Source organism: Pogoniulus pusillus, chromosome 31 (assembly GCF_015220805.1).
Source record: "Pogoniulus pusillus isolate bPogPus1 chromosome 31, bPogPus1.pri, whole genome shotgun sequence".
NCBI lineage: Eukaryota > Metazoa > Chordata > Aves > Piciformes > Lybiidae > Pogoniulus > Pogoniulus pusillus.
The window spans coordinates 1,109,736-1,129,009 of NC_087294.1; the positions used below are offsets into that span (position 1 = coordinate 1,109,736).

Consider the following 19,274-nt stretch of genomic DNA (forward strand, 5'->3'; position numbering starts at 1 on the left):
ATCAGTACATATACTGAAGCCACACCGGGTTTTGCAACTTAAGCTAGACCTTGACATCCTTGCTGCTCTTGGGGTGGAGCTTGTTTTACCAGGATCCTGTGCTGTGCTGGCTCTTTCTGGTTTGATCTTGTGGCAGTTTTTAAGATCAAGATCCAGGTCTGCAAAATCACATTTGAAGTCATAACGAAACGAGTTCAGAGCCAGGACATTCCTTTTGGAGGAGTCTATTGTGCTAATCAATTCAACTTGTCAGGCGTTGATTCTGTGGAGTTCAGACTGCAAGTCTTGGAAGTAAGAAATCTGAAGCGGCAATCAAGCGATCTTCTAACCTACTGGCACAAACTGCCCCTCATCCAGCCAGCTTACTGACTGACGTTCCTACCCCTGAAGGATGGGAGAGTCAGGATTTACAAGATACATTTCTCCTAACTATGACATTTTCCTCTTGTTTGTCTGTTACTGTGGCTTGTAGAGTTTGCTGCTCTGGGGAAGGATTGATCTGTGAGCAGATCACTCAGGGTCAAGAGCAAACTCTTGATATCTAATTTCTTTCAAATTAACAGGCAATACACTGGAGCTATGGTTAGCTCTGTGGCTAGGCCTCAGAGATTGAGGCTGTAAAGAGAAGTTTTGCTTTGAAACACCTGAGAGGAAGCAGGGCATAGAAGGTACAGCAAGGCATGTATGCCCTGCAGGTAATCATCAGCCAGAAGTGCACCAAAGAGTAAAGGGCTGCTGACCCTTGACGTTGTGACCTTCCCCAGTCTTTATTTCTTTTAATTGTCATTGCTCCTCTTCCTCCTTAGCTCTAACTCTATTTAAGGGATTAATTGTGGAAAGTTCCTATGATTTCACATCAGTTTTTCCCTGGCTGTTTAACCAACTTCATCTCCACTTCTCTGGCAGTGCAGCACTTTCTGTAACTCCCTAAAGATGTGAAAACAAATGGGCACAACCATCATGGACAAGATGGAACCATTTCTCTGCCACTTCATTTCAGTGACTACTCCCCCAAACCCCCCCCTGTGAATTTGAGTGAGGTGTACAAATTCTGCTTTCCTTCTGCTGATGCCTTGCTGTTCTTCCCTAGGTGTCAGAGAAGTGAGGAACCTATCCCAGCAGCCAAGAGGGGCTACAGAGTGGCAAAATAGCCATCAACATTCAAATGACAGGTTCCAATTCAAAGCACTCCAGGTGCTGCCCTGTGTAGTTTTCATAAAGTACTTTATTAATTGCATCTGACGGAATGAAAACTGAGCTCTCTTCCTGCCAACCAGCAACTTTCAAACCTCTCCTTGCCTCTCTCTTAGTTTTTAAACATTGTGAGAAGGGAACACACATCTCAACTGTGACTTTTTGCCTGTGTCCTCCAACAGAATGCTCTTCCACACTTTGATACTCACGGACTGTCTACTCTCCTTTAGATAAAATCTACTTCCATAAGACTGTCAACAGCTAGCTGGAAAAGAGAAGAGAAAGTCAGGCTGAGATGCTCATTCTGACTAAATTAGTCATTTTAATCTTTACAATATACATTTTTTTATTTTAAAAGAGAACAAAAATATCTTTAAACCAAAAATTAACCACCAAAGCTGAAGGAAACTAAGCCTCGGGAAGGTTACACTCTTGTGTCAGCCCAAATCTGAGTCTTGGACATTGAAGATGCTTTGTTAACATACAAAATCCCTTTCAGGAAAATGTTAACCTTACACCTACCTGGAAGGGAAGCTTTATCTTGGATAGTCCAAATGCTGGACCAAATGCGGTACTCTATCTCCGAACACCCTCCCCTCCAACCATCTCAAATGAAGACATCCCAGAAAAGTAACCTATGTAGCAGCCATTAATATGCTTGTATTTTCTTCTGGCCTTTAACATTTCTGTCACATAGGCCAATACATTCTAAGTAAAAAACCATTTAACTCACAGGAAAAAAAAAAAATCACACTGTGTGTCATGGCTTAAAAACATCCAAATCTAATAAAGAGCAGCAGCTTCGAGCTGTGCTCTCAATTTCTGAGAACAGTAAGGAATCCCATTTGGGAGGAGTTCTGCCTTGACTGGGCAAACTGTCTGCCACTGCTCAGGCTGCAACACTTCTGGAGAATGGATGAGTTCTCATTTTGCCCTGTTTCCCTGCTATTTCTGCAGATGTTATGGGCATATTCCACTTAAAGCATAAACATCTATCTTGGTATTAAGTCACTAGGGAGAGTTATTAAGAATTTTTCCAGGATAAAGCTCTGCTTCAGTGAGGATTGGTACAGCCTCAGCTGCCAAGGGTTCCTCGTGAGTGCATACATGCATGCACACATACACACACAGAAAGGTTGGTTTCCAGAAGCAGCTTGAGCTAACGCCCTGAAATAACCAATCAATTCAAAATATGGACAGCTTTCAATATTAGCACAGCTTCCAACATGATACTTTCTCTCTGCTTGCCATTTGTAGAGTCCTCCAGATCTTCTCATTCAAACATTTACTGTTAATTTGACACAGCATTTCAAAGTTCTTTTTAGAAGTGCAGCATATGTTTTCTATGCTTCGTACTCTACACATCTCATTCTAAGCATAGAGGTTTCCAGTCATTAAAAAGCACGTAGACAAAATATTTTATGATATCTATAATAAATGCAAGGAAATCAATACAAACAAAACTTGGCTTAGCAAACTGTACATACATAAATATGTTCTTTGTTTTTCAATTTGATATTCAACATTTTTCTTCATAAAGCCTTTAAAGATCTTATTTATTACATCCATAGGTTTCTTTCTTTTATTTTTTAAACCTTAAAAAGTGCTTCTCAGATTTACACTTTGTGCATCCAAAGGAAAAGTTAGATCATCATGCCCAAAACAGAAACCATGGGGGATAACACACCACCATACAAGAGCCTTTAAAATTGTCTGTTACAAACGCTCTAAAATGTCTTTAGCACTGGTTATTTTGTATACTGTAGAGACTGAGAGGGGATTTAACAGAGACTGGCTAACGGCTCACAGCACACAGAAAAGGATTTACAGTATCAAGTCCTTGGTTATGCATAGTACAGGGCAATGACCTGGATATAAAGTGGCTAAAAGATCCAGAATGCTGGACAGAAGGACATTTCTTGGTCCTCCTAGTCACATCCTCCTTAGTACCCAGGATGTGAGTATTGAACCAATGCTACTCGGGTAATCCACTGTGCACTTTGATACTGATACACTGATGCATTACTAGCTGAGTGCCAGCAGAGAATAACATGGACACAGTGGTGGCTGTGACAGGTAGATAAAGCTGCCACATCGAAGCCTGTCACCCTTTAACACCATCCTGCCTTCCAGCTGGCACTCCAGCGAGGTCACTCGCTGCCTGGCAGGTCTCCTTCACAACGGAGGTGGACCATTCATGTATTTTAGCATGGGGTGGAAAGAGCGAGCAAAATTGTTTGCCATAGTACAGCTGTAGTCCTCCTCGGTCATGGGCACCAGGCAAGCCAGCCCGATCAGGAGCAGCAAGAGCAGCTGAAGCGGCAGCGCAGCTCGGAGGACTCTCAGGAAGAAGGATGGGCGCTGCCAGGCCGGCCCAGCCTCAGAAGGGGAGGAACCTGAGCCACCTCTTCTGGACCTAAGGGAAGAGGAGGGACAGGTGAATACACTGGAATGTTACCGCAGCGGAGCTTGCCCTTGGGCACTCAGCCTTCCCTGAAGGCTGGCTCCCAATCTGCAGGCTTCACCCGGCAACTGCTCACCGACCCTGCCTTTCCCTAGCACTCTTAAGACATTCTGTACTTCGAGACTGGGTAGGAAAACACCAAGTGAGCACACCAGAACGGGCTTTGTGATTTCACAGCCCCTCTAGCAGTTATGGGGAAGGCTCTCCACCTAAGGCACTCTGCTCCAGAGACGGAGAAAATAAAAGATGGGCCATACCTCTCATGTCCTCCCTGCACACTGTCTGAAAAGGAAGCCTCTTCGTTCGAAATAGCAGTTGCAATTGGTTTGCAGAGCTTTCTACATTCGTTTCTGCACACTGTATCCACAAGGGTATAGTGTATTTGGAAGCAATTAATCTTCAATTAACACATCAATATGCAGGCATAATGATTCATTTTCTACAAAGCACATTGCATTTTGCATCTCGCACTGGATCAGCAGCTAAAAGCTATTCCCTCAACTGACTCGACACCGTTGCCTTCCTAGTGATTTTCTCCCTTGCACCTATGGATCTGACTGGAGAACAGCACACAGCTACCACATGTCCATGGCAGAGGTGAGACCCAAGACAAACATTTCCAAAGGGACACTTTGAATTAAGTGGAAGAAATCAAATCTCATTTTTAATGAAGGATAAAGACATACATATCTTCTTTTCCTTTTTAAGTGAAACTGGCAGTGATCCAATATACAGATGATGGCTTCTGAGATAAGCAAATGATTGAAGAGTGACGAAGCAAATTAAAATCTATGATCACGATGTGATAATTAAAGGACATGGGAAAGTATTGCATTTTAGCACCAGCCAAAATAATGGAAGAACTGGTAGTGTTCAAATGATTTGCTTCAAAAACATTTGCATTAAAACATCAGGTCATGAATTTTGTCTTAGATGTGTTGCTATAAAACATCCACATGGCTTCTGTGATTGTGAAGCTCCAGAAAAATCTGTGGTTTGCTAGGTTTTAAGTGAAAAAAAAATAATTAGGTGGATTTAGTCTCATCTTGAAGGTGTGGGAGATTAGGCTTGTTGGCTGAGGTCAAATGCTGCCCAGTAAAGCAATTAAGAAGTGATGGTTCCTCAGTGCCTCCTTGCCTTCCCCTTGTCCTTTTGATCCTGTCTCACAGATAAATCTAAATCCATGTCAGAAAGCATGCAAAAACATCTCCAAAGCCATTCCAGGCTGGGCAAGGTCCCCTTCTCACATGTCCAGAAAAAAAAATATATTTATAATTGAGATTATTATTAATGTCTTGTTCATATATGCATTTCGTCTCACTGTGGAGGAGGACCAATGGATACATGAGTGCACACACACACACATGCTAAATGACTAGCTTGACTTAAATATTCCAGGAAGTAGTGATGATCAAACCACATGAAAACACAGAGCACCTGTTTGAATTCATGCTACTGTAGCCTGGATGCAAAGCTGCTTATCACATAAGGTAAGATCGCCCATTATAAAGCACGTATTGAAAGGACATGGCACATTTAACAGCATCAGAGCATTCCATATTAAAGTTCAATTAGTTCAGGATGTCTCCTGCCTCAGAATGCCAAGACAGAAAGTTAATGGACTGAGGTAGGAACAAAGGGAACAAGGAATGCTTAATTACCTTCCAAGCATTTGATTGCACAGTCCACCCTGTTTACAAGGCTCTTATTGTACAAATATTCTTAATCCCAGTCCAAAAAGGCCACATTTCTGCAGCTGGTACCTGCTGTTTGATCATCAGCAAAGTCTGAATTTTATTCATTCAATCGGTTATTCCGGGGCAGCACTGGGTGTTAGAAAGGGAATTCCCAAAAAGTGAAATCAAAGGGAGCAGGCAAAAGTTGCCATTTAATTTTCCTCCTTCACCTCTGGTTTAGCACTTTTTGCTCTGTGTTTTGCAAGTGAAAACCAGAGAAGAGTGGTACCCCTGAAATGCATGGCTGGCCTTAGGAAGGAGTGCAGACACTCGTGCAGAGTTTAGAACAGTTCACTGCAAAGCTTTTCAGAACGCCTTTCTGTAAGGCACTCAAGGACAGTTTCCAATGCTGCACGAAAATAATGAAACAAGCAAATCATGAAACATCCTGAAAACATCTTCAGAGAGGGAGTTCTAAGGAGCTCAAGTGCTGTAATGCCTGCGTTTATTGCAGGTTAGCCTCTGTAATCTACATAATAGGCTGAAAAATGGAATGGCTCAGCTTAGAGTGTTTAATGGATTTGGGAAGGAGAGGTGGTTAAAAATATACATTGTTAATAAAAAAGGCTCACTACTGATAAAGGGCAGAGCTCCAGTTCACTCCAGCAAGAGAAAGGAAAGCTGAAGTAGTGTAGGCCACTCTGCAGAAAAATGTAATTTACTTTTCTTGAGCTTACGTCTTTAGCTTTAGCTCCACCGCTTGTCTCACCGGCCCCTGCTTAAGCAGGGAAGGAAGTAAGGCCATCTGCTACTCACTCCACACACAATTCATGCCAGCCAGATGAAAAGAGGAGGCACAGCTGCAGACCTGGCCAACAGGTCATGTCAAGAAATCTCATAAATTAATGTAAGAAGTGCAAGCAATAGTTGCCCTTGCCTTGGGAATTTGTAATATCAGTGATACTGGGACTCTTTCCTAAGCATTTCAAGAGGGGAGAAGCTAATTTATCAGTCTGTGGACTGGATGGGCAAAATGAACTTTAATTTCAGCTCAGATGAGTACCTTCTTATAAAGATGACTGGCATTTTTTTACTTTTTAAAGACTTTTTATTTCCAAGGTAAATATGGTTGAAAATCTATGCAGTAAGCATCTGAAAGATTGTACCAGAAGAACTTATTCAAGCAAAGCTGATGGGAACAAACACAATGAGCTTAATGGGCAAGTGACTAACAGCATGCAGATAACAGGCTTACACTGAAAGAGGTGCTGCTGGCCTAGTGGGATGCTATTACTGGAGTTAATCCAGGATAAGTCTTGATTCGATCTTTATGAAAAGAAAATGACATAAAATATAACCCCAGAAAATTTAATCTGCATGATAACAGAAGTTCAAAGCCTTTGCAATTATAAGCTAGGATTGACTTCTTGCATGGGAGAAACAAAAAAGGTGTGTGAGGCCAATAGGTTTAAAAAGCAGCTGCAGGACTTTATAGTACCTCAGGTAGCAATAAAAATATCTGCTATAAATGTGGACGTTTGTACTCAGACAATAACAAAGATAATCTCGAGCTGTTTGACACAGGATAACCACAAACAATAAGGTGGCTTGTAAGCAGCTGTGAAAAGGGGCAAAAGAAATCTCAAAATACATTTCAGTTCACGACTTCCAGAAGACAAGAGGAATTTAAAGATGGAATTTGCTAGAATTATGAAGGTGAAGGTCCACAGCAGCTGGCAACAACTCCCCTTGGTGGTCTAAGAGACTCTAGGAGCAATCTTGGTTTGTTGTGTTCCTTGATTCTCCCCTAGCTCTCAGCATCGCACCACCCCAGCTTCAGGCTGGCTGACCCTGTAGAGTTGAGTATGTCCATACTAAAGGAAGCCAAATGCCAAATTTAAGTGACAAGCTCTAAGTGAGAACGTGGAAGATAACTGGGAGAAGGACCACAGCAAGCTCAAACCATTTTGCATCCAAAGGCCCAGAGAGTGCTGTGGTCTGCTCTGCATAAGACCTTGGAGGATCCACTAGTCATTTGGAGAGGTGTAAGGAGAGCAGGAAATGGAGACTGGCATTGTGGCACCAAGACCTGAACAGAGTTGCTCAAGAAAGACAATGCAAACACTCCTGAGCAAACTGAACCATTATTTTAACCTTTTAAACATTTTGATCACTTGAAAAGAATAGGTGGGCACAGATCCAGGTATGCATTTATGGCAGTTCTATTAAACTGATGAAGAAAAGAGCAGCTGCTTCTTGCATTTGCTCTTCCCACTTAGGACAGGATTATGAATAACTTTTGAATGAGCCTGAAGTTGAATCCACAACACAACATCTAGTCTAAGTTTGCACCTTGCTCAGCACCACACTATGGATGCTTGTCTTTTTACTGGGATCATGGGGAAGGTAAAATCACACTTTTAACACACAAAACACAGGCCTTCTGATTTTTAAGTGAACTTTCCTTTGCATTGTCCTATGTGATAAACCTTTGAAAATTGACTTTAGCTCTTCCATATATTAAACTCTAACCAGGTTTGCTGATCCAGTGCAAGATCAAACACAAAGTACTCTGCTCAGAGGCATGTCAAAATATTAAAGAACACAGTGACAGCTTGTACTGCTTTATCAGTTAAAACCACATTATACATCAACCACAACCTGTCTGGCTTGCGCTTTTGATTAAGTTTCCTATTCAGCAGTGACTCATTCGTATTCCATGCTTGTCTGAATGACAAATTGAGCATTGTGTTGTACTGCTCCAAGATGCGTTAACAAACAGTGCTTGAAAGACCTGATCTGAGAGGTGCCGCACCACCGCCGCGGCTGGAAGAGAGGCTGCTGATCCCAAAGCGCCAAAGCACTGCTAGCTGCAGTTTGAGCTGGCGGCCCCCTTCTACGACTGGAAACCTTCTCAAAGTTTGCAGAAGTGGCCTGACCACACAGGAGAGTAGAAGAGCACACACAATGCATTTCTCGAGGATAACATTGCTAGTGCAAGCATGCTGCTCTGCCAGAGACATCCTTCATGCCTCCTATCTGTTAATGGCTGCACAACAAAGCCCCGCTCCGCCCTTATGTTGGTCCCCTCAAGGAACAGAATGCCAAGTTTCATGGCAGACTGGAGTTGGAAAAAACATTCTTTTCCATAAGACAGAAATAAACCTATTTCCTATGTGGTTTCTTTGTGTTTCAAATAATAATAACAAAAAATCCCTAAACCAAGGCAGCTTCTTAGGGCCAGTGGAAGCAATGAAAAACACTCTACTGTTGGGTGTGTTTTTGCAACCAAGCCACTTTACTCGCAGTCATTAAGTACACATGTAAAGGAAACTTTAAAAAGAAGTATTTAAGCAAATATCTATATGGTAAGCAGTTTTAGTCTTTACATATATTTTTTCTGAATAGAGCCTTGATTTTGCTTGTGAAAAAAAACAATGCTTTTAGGACATCTTTTGCCTGCTTGGTTATTCCACAATCACTGCATAAAATTTAGTATTGCTTTCTTTCCAGCATCAAATCCTTCACTTTGACAGGAGTTATTTTCATCATACTTTCTGATCATTGTAGGTGTTGCAACACACAAGATACTGAAACAGTAAAAAGATATGCTCTTTATACATATTGACCTCTTCATTTACTTTTGTGAGTTGTCTTAAAGTCCATAACTCTAGAGGCTAGTGAACTCGTCAGTGAAAGAATGAAGGGGCACACATCACACTGACGAGAACAAAGAATGCAGAAGCACTGTTAAGCTGTAGAGGTGACAGGTTGCTGGCGACAAGGTGGAAAGCGAAAAGCCGTAGCTGAAAGCCTGCTCTCTATTGGTCAGACAGAGATGAGGAAGTGCTGCTCCCAGAGCAATACATGGATGCAAGCGCTTGGCAAGTCAGGGCAATGTTAGCATGTTACACTGCAGCTGTCTTAGAAGGGGAGAGAAAGCGACTCAGTCTCAAAATCCTAACATTCTGACTTTTAATTTTGAGTTGTAACTTTTGAAAACCCACAAACTGAACGAAACATTTCGGGGGGGGGGGGGGGGGGGGGGGGGGAACCAAACCAAAAAACAAACAAACAAACCAACCAGAAAAAAGAAAAAAGCAAGCAAGCAAAGGAAGTTAGTATGTCTCATCCAGATCTGTGGGTTTTGTGAGTTCTAGAATATGGTATTGGCCTACCACCTGCCTTAATTTAATATCTAGATTTAAAGAGGATGATAAAAAGTGTTTGCCATGAACCTACTGGTGTTTCTGTTAAACTGTACCACGACCAAAGAATCCTTACATACCATGAGCGCAAACACAGGCTCACTCTGATCAGTCACAGGAAAAGCAAATGCTGGTTACACATCAGTCCTGGGAAACAAAAGCTGTAGACGTTCAAAGACCAGCCACTACTTCTATTCAGCAAAGAATTTGAAGTAATTGAGAGCTCCTTTTGCCTGAATTTAACAAAAGGTTAAATTTTGGCTAGTTCAAGTACCGGCCACCTGACAGAGTCAGCGCGGGCACAGAAGACTCACGGCCAATTTCCATCATCCTCTTGGCGTTCTAGAACAGTGTGGAAACCAGGAGAATAAGGTACCTGCTATGTGGACTGCTGACAGAGGGTCCAGGCTGTGAGAGACTACATTTGCCTCGTGGCTGTTTGCAATGAATAGGGGGTAAAGAAAGAAGAATGTTCAGTCCAGGCAAATAAAGACAAGCTACTGATGAAATCAAATTAAAAGTGCAGCAAAGGAAACATTAAAAAAAACTCAAATGAAGTGACCAATACCCACGAAGCAAGGAAACTGGCTTTTCTTGGCACCTGGCTGAGGATGGAAACGACTAGAGCACACACAGTGACCTTGGAGGTAACAGCTGGGTCAGTACATTTATGAACAGCTCTGGAATTGTTTTACAAAAATCACTCAAAATTTGGCTCAAATAATTTGCAACATGAAAAAGAGTCAAATATGGGCAAATATAAATATTTCAAAATGTAAATGCAGCAAAGTTAACATTCCCTCAAGGAAAACTGACCCAGGGGGTCTCTTTTGATGAGTCTGGCCTCTTGTCCACCCCTGTCCCTCCCACAATTTTGAAGGCCAAATAACTGTAGGTGCATTCCTGCACTCACAACTATTTGCTGGAATATCTAATGCAGTTAAAGTATTATAAGTCTGATTGTATCTGTGGTGTTAGTATTTATTTATTTATTTAGCATCAGCATATTTGGCACTGAAATTCTAAACTGCATCACTTCAGTCTCCAAAATTGTGGGTTCAAACCCCAGAAGTCTGAAAACCAGACCCTAAGAAATCATACAATTTACCTACATATTATGGACAAAAATGGTTGCATATATAAACACTAGAGATAGACATATGCTTATTAAAAGATTAAGAAAAAACAGATTATGACTCCAGATGCTCTTTAGACAAAAAAATGACAGTGAAATACTTCTCCATTTCCTGTAACATTGAGGCACCCTCCAGTCACATCTGGGATATGAGTCCTTTCTTTAGTTACTTAAGCTAAAATGTACAAGATAAAAGCACTGAACTCTGGAACAAACCATTGAAGTTTCTATTCTTTCTCATTTGAAAAGCCAGTATTCCTTTGCATTCTCATACTAGCATCTAAAAGAAAACTAGTGAGTGTAAATAAAAGAATAATAAAAAGACCAACTGATTTCAAGAGCCTGAAAATTTACCAAGAAAGAACTAAGAGGCTTTACAAAATGCAAACGGGAAAAGAGACCCCACCAAACAAAATCAACTTGGTTGTTTACAGGAACAAGGAAAACCAAAATGAATCAAGCAACAGAATTGCAGGAAAAGACAAAATAATTGCAGTTCCATTTTGGGTTCTGATTATGGAATTGTTAAGTGCTGGGCACATATTGCCAGTTCTTGAATTTTGTGCCAGCAATGGCAACTCTGGGGTTGCCATCACAGCCACTGCCTTGGGCCTGTGCAACTAGATCTTTTGAATAATGTTTTGTGCCCTTCAGCTCTACTTAGCTATTCATCCAAAGTCTCAATAAGACCATCTGCAGCCTTCATCAGAAACAACCAAAAAACCCAAACCAAAACAACCCTTATTGAGATTCTCGATGAAGCAGCTCTGAAGAGAAGGCCAAACAGAAATGGAGGACTGATTATATCAGACAAGACCAGACTTTGGGGGTGCTGCCATCACTGGAGCAAAATACAAGAGACACGACATGCCATATCATGGTAAATCAACCACACTGACAGCCCTGGCTTTCGACAGTATTCACTACTTCTGATTTCATGCAGGATGGCATACGCAGAAGGGCTGGGGAAAGCAGCTGTGTTTTGGTTTTGGTTTATGCCATTCTCTTTCCTACTGAGTGAGAAGGGGGGGCTTCCAGCTGGCTAGAACGACTGTAGATATCTATATCTCCCACTTAGGGGGTGGCAGAAAATACATTAAGTGAAATTACCATTCTCTGTCTGCTTGGAGTGCTTCTTCCAGATACAGGACTCATTGATCCTGATGTGTCCAATTCGTCAGCAGAGGACCAAGAAGACAATTCCTGCAGTTCAGAAAGAAGAGAGTTCAGAAAATACAGCAATTGGCTGTTCAGGTAAGCAAACTGAAAAAAACAAAAACCCAAGAACCAGAATAACCCAACCCTAAGTGGAACCCCAGCAGATCTATTTCCAAAGTAAAGAAAACCGCTGCATTCTGTTAGCAAATGCCCTAAGACTAAAGAGCTGCATGTTTTCTGGGTTAGACCTGATGTAAAGGCAAACAGACAGTTAAAACTTGAGTGCTTTAGACAACCTGTTTTCCACCAAAGACAATACAGGGGGAAAAGCATAAGCCCTTTGCTGGCCCTCAATTATGACAAGAGGTTGGCACCACAAATAGTTTACATTAACAGGTAAGAATTCACTAGGAGGAGGAAAGAGATGAGTTTTCATGCCAGATGCACGCTGTTAACACAAACCTTTGAAAAACATTAGCTAAAGGAGAACCTTGAAACCTTTACTTCATACTTGCTGTGGTTGGCAAAGACACATGCATAACTCCTCTCTAATACCTTGAGAGATTTGTTGGGCTACCACAAATCATTTAATGATATTATTTTTCTGTTCACCAGAGTGAGCATTATTTTCCTTTCCAGTGATAACTGACACACCATAATTTTCAGTACTGCAACCAGAATAATTATCTTACATACTCTGCCAGTTGACTGAATAAGTAATGGCAGGATAAACAAATTGAGGTGTTCAACACTTATTGCTACAACAAACAGCAAAACCCCCCCAAAACTCGTATCAGAGAAGAGGTACCTCCAGTATGAAATACAAGGTTATTTTATGATACTCAAGATTACATGTGCATCATCTTGCTAAGCATTGTACTGAACAGAAACAGTGCAGCCAGCAGCACTGGTCACAGACAGACAGTCAAAACAGTGGGAAGAACATGCTCAGCGAACAGCAAGAAATTAAAAGGCACGGCTTACCAGCTGACTACTGGAGATGTCCAGTATTTTCTCTAGGTCTTTGATATGACATGTGACCTCTTTCAAGAGAAGCTTCAGTCTGTTTCCAATGACATGCACCTTTTCCTTGGCTTCGAGACAGTCCTTGCCTTCAGCATTGACTAGCAATTGGCAGGACATATCTTGCAGTAATGCCACCTTCAGCTGAGACTCCAGCAGCTCACGTCTGATTTGCTGTTGCCAAGGCAAGTAGTAGATTAAAAACGCTAGAACTCACAAAGCTGGACATTTCAAACTAATGAAACGCAAAGAAAAGAGAAGTGAGGAAACTGTCCAAGCTGACAGCAGTTGCCTGCGATCATAAATCACAAGTTACGCTACGAACAGAAGTAAGAAGTGTTCCCTGCCCAAGTAAATGTAGTTATTTGGTATCCCAGTTGCATGTTAGCATGAAATATACAAAGCCTCAAGGGAAAGAAATATCTGATTAGCTGTTCTTTCTGTGAGGGAAAGGGGTGATTATAGCCCTACCAATAGAAGTCTGCGATGATCCTGCAGTGTTTCTGAGTCCAAGTTTGGATTGATGGGCACAATCTCATTTTTCCTTCTGTCAATATTCTCTAACCAAAGCAGTAAACCATGGCTCATTTCATGGAAATCCTGCAAATGATGAGTGATGATGTTAAGAGCATAACAGAAAATTCCAGTCAAATTCAATTTTTTTTTGTTTCTCCTATGATAGGTCCTACTGGATGAGTAACACAACTTACTAGGAGGTGTAGAATATTAGATTACATTACTATTCCAGAGACAACAAAGTTAGAAAATCTTAGTCTGGAAGTACATGCATCAGGTGGCGCAAGTGTATCTTGCAGAAAACAAACACCAAAGCCGTATCTTAGCTTGCACAGGCAAGTTTCAAACTGAATAATGTGCACATCAAAGAACAACATCAGATGCGGGATGAGGACAGCTTAAACCAAGCACAATACAGACCCGGCACTGCATTAATGCATCCTGCAATGAGCAGCGCCAGTCTTCCATGGTGCTGCACACATGGTCCCACGACACGTTCATCTGCGAGAGGCGCTCCTGAAGCTTCTTGCTCTCTTCGCTCTCAGACTGAGTGAACTCTGAGCTGCACAGATTGATGGATAAGATGATTGCTTTTCGGTTATCAATTGCCTTCTGCAGCTCCTTTATGGTAAGACAAAGTAGGATTGGGAAAGAAAGGATGTAAATCAGTAAAACGTGACTTACAGAAGAGCCAAGTGGAGAAGGCAGCGCAAGAAGGCAATGAACTGCCATCAGCAACTGCAGAACAGTACCTTACAGTAACAGTCCCTTTACTCTTGATATGAGATTTCTGTGCTCACTCTGTGACTCTGCAAATGTTCACTCTAACATGTACTAACATTTCACTGTGTTCATAAACTAGAACAAGCCAGTTAACCTTGTAAAGTTTTAAAAGCCCAAAGTCATAGCTGAATTTTAAAGACCTGGCTCATCTTTCAGATATTTCAAAGGCAGAGTAGGCCCAACAAAATTTAAGAGCTATGTAAGATGATTGCACTTTAGCTGACAGTTAAACCTTTGCCTTTACTTCCCTGTTCTGCAGACAAGCATAAAGATCAACATGTTTTCAAGTGGAAAATGCTGTCAACAGTATTTTAAAATAAAAGCTTTTACTGAGGGTAAGGAAAACACACAAGAGCATAAACAACTCAATTTATAAAAGCAGGATGTGTATAAAAACTCTAATTTGTTTACATTGGAGGCCACAAATGAAACCCCACCTCTTTGGGTATGGAGGGCATCAATAGGCTTTCTAAGAGGGAGTGAGAGAAGAACAGGATTCTTATGAAATGCCTCCTTTTCCACCTACTTTACAGCAATTTACTTAAAAGCCCCATGTCAGAGTGACCTTTGTGGTACTTGTAGCGGCTATATTTGGATTCCGGTGACTATCAGCATTAATATGCTTTAGACGGATCGCTGCCGGAAATAGTCTTTGCTGTGCATCCACCGCACTCACAGCGTGAAGCACAGAGCATTTTGACTTTCGCTCCCAAATTTCACTTCTTAAGTTTACACAGTGCTAGTAACTGAAAGTGAAGCTGTGGACCATCGTTTCTGCAGATTCCTATAGCTGTAAACTACCCAGGAGAGATCACAAAGGCAGCATTCAGATCCTGATGCATCTGATGTGACAGAAGAAACGAACATTGCAAAGCGACACCACATCAGTTGTATGTTGTACTGGTGACAGCAGTGGGCAGGTTACAACCCTTACGAGTACTCCTCCACACAAAGTACTATACCTCAGTGAAGCATTTCTTCTGAACTAGTTGGGTTTGGCTGAGATGGACTTTCTTCTCCCTACAGCATCTTTTGCAGTGCTGTGTTTCACAGCGGTAGATGGCAATGTGTTGGTAACACACCAGTGTTTTGGCTGCTGCTGAGCAGTACTCACACAGCACTAAGCCTGTGCTTTCCCAACATTCCCTCAAAGAGTGTGCTGAGGGGTGAGTGAGATCCTGGGAGGGACATGGACAGGCCAGGTGACCCAAGCTGACCAAAGGGGTATTCCATGCCATACAACATTAGCTCAGATACAAAAGCTAAGAGAAAGAGAAGTGTTGAGGGTCATTCCTTGAGGGCATTTATTCTCCAGAGCAAGCACTATGCATATCGAAGCCCTGCTTCCCACAAAGCGGCCAGACTCATCTGATGGGAAGCAGTATGTTTTTGTTTCTCTTGTTTCCATGCACAGCCTTTGCTTTCACTTTCATTAAACTGCTCCTACCTTGACTGACAGGCCTCTTGTTAGATTTTTCCTCTCCCCTATCCATCTAATAAGGGGAATAATAGAGTGGCTTTGGTGGGCATCGGCCCCCAGCCAGGGCCAAACCACCGTGGTAGGGTTTTTTTGTTTGCAGTTAGACTAGAAGAGATTTTATTTTTCTGTTCCCCCCCAACTTTTATCAGATTGGATGACACTAGGAATTATCTGTACATTCTGGCATTGCAGAATTTCCACAGAATTACTATTTGAAAAATTCATTTGGATCATATAGTAAGTGCCAATGGTACATTTTCCTGCCAAAATATGATTCATAGAATCACCTTGCCAGTTATTTTGCTTATTAGCAGTAGCCTGCTATGTGCAGAATGGAACAAAGCAGCTGCAACATACCTACTGCACTCAGGCCTGTTTACAAGGGAGCTCATGGCAAAAAGAAACAGAACTCACTTTCAGTTTTTTAATTCTCAGCTCAATAGTTTGTATATCAGTGCTGAGTTCAAGGCGGCAGAGCTTCTCCAATTCCTCTTCAGTTTCCCCCAACCAAGCCCAAACACTATCAAGGTCAGAGTTAAATTGCTGCCATTGCTGAAGGTTCTGCTTCATCCTCAGCTCCTTGCTCAAAGCTTGAGCCTGGATTAATTCCCATCGGTCAATTACACCTGGAATGATTCAATAAAAGCAAGAAAATATTAGCCATGCGCACAGCTGCAGCAGTTGGATCCTAGGCAGGACAAAAGATTATTTACATAAACAAAACTATGATAAGCTGTGAAACACCAAACTGAAAACTAAATCATATTGAAGAATGTGATGTCACAGAAGAATGAAGAATCTGGATGATTCAAGGCACCAGGGAATATTGCCACTTTCTAATGTCTGACTCTACGAATGGAATTAATTGCTACATGCAGGTCTCTCAAACAGGTTATGCTGGTATAAAGACATCATCAATTAGCATACCTGTAAACCAGAAAAGGAATCTGAGTGTGCCCAACTAGCCACAGATTTATGATTTTTTTTCATTGGCATCTATCAAAATTTGATATTCACACCTCTCTACAACTGCCTAAGTTGCTGCTGCTACTGCTGCATTGCCTAGAAGAAATAAATTAGGAGCCATCTCTTCTTGTTAGTTAGCATGAAATGCTATGGTAGAAGGACAAATTGTACCATTCTGTCACTTTAAAGTAAAATAAAATAATTAAATAAAATGAATTTAAATGACAGACTGTATGGGTAGTATATTTTGCCAAACTAAGTCTCTGCAATGTAGTACCTCCTGTTCCACAGCTGATGCTTAAAATACATGAATACTACAAGGTGAATGTAGATTTCTGTACTCTAGACAGATAATACTAGGAGTGAAAGCTAATATTAGAAGAAATGAATGCTGACTTGTGTTTTGCATAGCAATGTATACAATCCCTTTTCCATAGACATGTTCGACACAAAAAGCATTGCATCCAGAGGGAGCTCCAAAAGGATTCAGGTTGCATCTCATGATCTGAAGGGGTATGCCAAATCTCTTTATAGGGGATATAGAGGAATACTATTCTTATTAAGAGATTTCAAACAGAACATGGCAACAGACACTGTCTGTATGCATGTCAGTAAATAGTGTTTATCCAGAAAAAAACTGCATGTTTGCTGCTTTTCATAGCTGCTTCCCAGCAAAGAACTAAATGCTACTTACCAGCTGTTTGTGTCTCAGTACTGTTCAGGTCAATAAGCCCAGACAATTTTTCCTCTTCCTCCTTCAGTTTACAACCAAGCCTTTTTATGGAGTCTATGCTTCCACTGCATTCACCAAGTAGTTTCATCTGTGTTAACAGAGAAAAAGACGTCAGTGTGCACTGAACAGGGCTGATTTGTATGGAAAACATGAATCCATGCAAACTCCCCACATTTTCCAAAAGTAGATGTAAATGTGAAGATAAAAACCAGTAACAGACTGATAACACTCTGTTCTGACACTGTCAAAGAAATGTATATGTGGACAAGAAATGCTTAAAACATCAGTTCAGGCTAAACAGATATAGCTCAGTGCTACTGTGCCAAGTTGTGGTGGATGACTCTAGGTGCCATCTGTTCCAAATGTTGACACTATGGCAAAGCCTCTACAAGACGTGATATTGAAAATCAACTTTGGTGTGGAAACACTATATATTCAAGCACCTAGTTTTTCAGTTCTATCAGTAATAAAATAATTTGAGCAATTTAGAGATTCTTCTTCCAGAAAACTCTTCCAGGAAAGCATTTTAATGATGGATTCCATATATGCAACCTCGCTTACATGAGGTGTATTTACAGTTCATTCACCGAATGTGTGAGAAGTCATGTAACACCTGCTTCTGAAAGCAGAGGCATTTTAAACAAATAAATCATCTTTAAAGGGATGAAAACACATCTGAGAAAGTGCTTTTGGACATCTGCAAAAATGTAATAGGAAAATAAATTCCTTAGTTACGTTCCTGTAATCTTATGCTATTATAAACACATTAATAACGTAAACGACAACAGAACAGGAGTAAGGGTAGCAACTGTGCGAGTGAGCAAATCTGAGAAGCAGTAATAGCCAATTGCTTTGTTGAAACAGCTTTCTTCCTTCCAACAGCAAATTTCAGCCTGGGAGCACTTATTTGACTTGCGTTCCAAAAGACACTCACATATCCTTTGTAACTGGAATCCAGCTCTGGTCCTGTAGGCGTTCTGCTGCGGATGATGTTTTCTGTCTGCTGTATCTGGAAACGACTGGTGTCCAAGGCCCTGTCCAGCTGTCGGATATGTGCTTCCAGTGCCCCAGGTTCTCCTGCACCAAAATGGAAAACAAAACAAGAGAAATGGACTGCCACACGTTTTCCCAAAGCTTTTGTCAAAAAAAAAAATCTTTTGCCCAGACAGAATAAATATCAGGAACATCATCTAGATTAGAGACACTAAAGGAGAAATGTGACTGCAACAGCACGAGCGGCACAGCATTAAAGTGAATGGAAACCTAGCACATTAGAGGCTGTTAGAGGACAGACGGCTGTACCAATGAACGTGCTTGCCACAAGCATACTGACAGAGTCCACAGTTTAAAGCAGGCTTGCTAACTATTCTGAAATTACTTTTTCCCTCAGAGAATTCCTTGCCTGCCTGAAGGAGGCACTTGGCAAAGCACGCACTAACCTCACTGATTTTGGAGAACACTCCCTTTTACAAACATGCTCAAATAAAGCCTTTTGCCCCAAAGTCCTAATCTAAATCCACGTCAGAGTTTTTATTTCTCTTGCTTTCTTTTTTAGTCACTTCTGTCCACTGAAAAACAGTGGAATTGATAGGAAAGGATCCTATTTGTATACACTGAAAGTTGTATACAAATCCAACGATGACTGGATGTCTTGAAGGCATGAGCAAGTAGTCCACTGACTGATTTAGCCAACAACACTAAGCAGCAAAATATACAATATTTTTTCCAATTAGACTTTGGACAACAATTATGCTTAAGATATCTGCAAGATGGTATTATTCATCCAAGACATCTGGAGCTCATGTCAACATTTTTGAAGCTAGACTAACCTGTATTCTCCTTCGAGAGGTCTGCTGAATTATGTGATATGAATCTGCTAGAGCCACTTCTAATCTGAAGCAGGCTGCAGCCTAGAGGACCATATGAGATCTCTCTTAT

The 19,274-nt window shown here is 41.3% G+C and overlaps 1 protein-coding gene across 17 annotated transcripts in view; it reads right to left on the minus strand.

Moving 5' to 3' along the window:
- Positions 1-1,496: 1,496 nt before the first annotated feature.
- SYNE1 (spectrin repeat containing nuclear envelope protein 1) overlaps positions 1,497-19,274 on the minus strand; it is a 365,857-nt gene continuing 348,079 nt past the window's right edge. For 14 of the 17 annotated variants that reach the window (XM_064169493.1, XM_064169494.1, XM_064169498.1 and 11 more), the window contains 9 exons: positions 18,271-18,413; positions 17,298-17,424; positions 16,052-16,263; positions 13,795-13,995; positions 13,330-13,458; positions 12,820-13,032; positions 11,788-11,880; positions 9,919-9,977; positions 1,497-3,610 (listed from right to left, as the gene is read on the minus strand). In XM_064169493.1, coding sequence (XP_064025563.1) covers positions 3,370-3,610; positions 9,919-9,977; positions 11,788-11,880; positions 12,820-13,032; positions 13,330-13,458; positions 13,795-13,995; positions 16,052-16,263; positions 17,298-17,424; positions 18,271-18,413 — 1,418 coding nt within the window. In that variant the 3' untranslated portion in view covers positions 1,497-3,369. Of the gene's footprint in view, positions 3,611-6,589; positions 6,661-9,918; positions 9,978-11,787; positions 11,881-12,819; positions 13,033-13,329; positions 13,459-13,794; positions 13,996-16,051; positions 16,264-17,297; positions 17,425-18,270; positions 18,414-19,274 lie in introns of all 17 variants that reach the window. The other 3 variants (XM_064169502.1, XM_064169501.1, XM_064169497.1) reach the window with 2 other exon arrangements.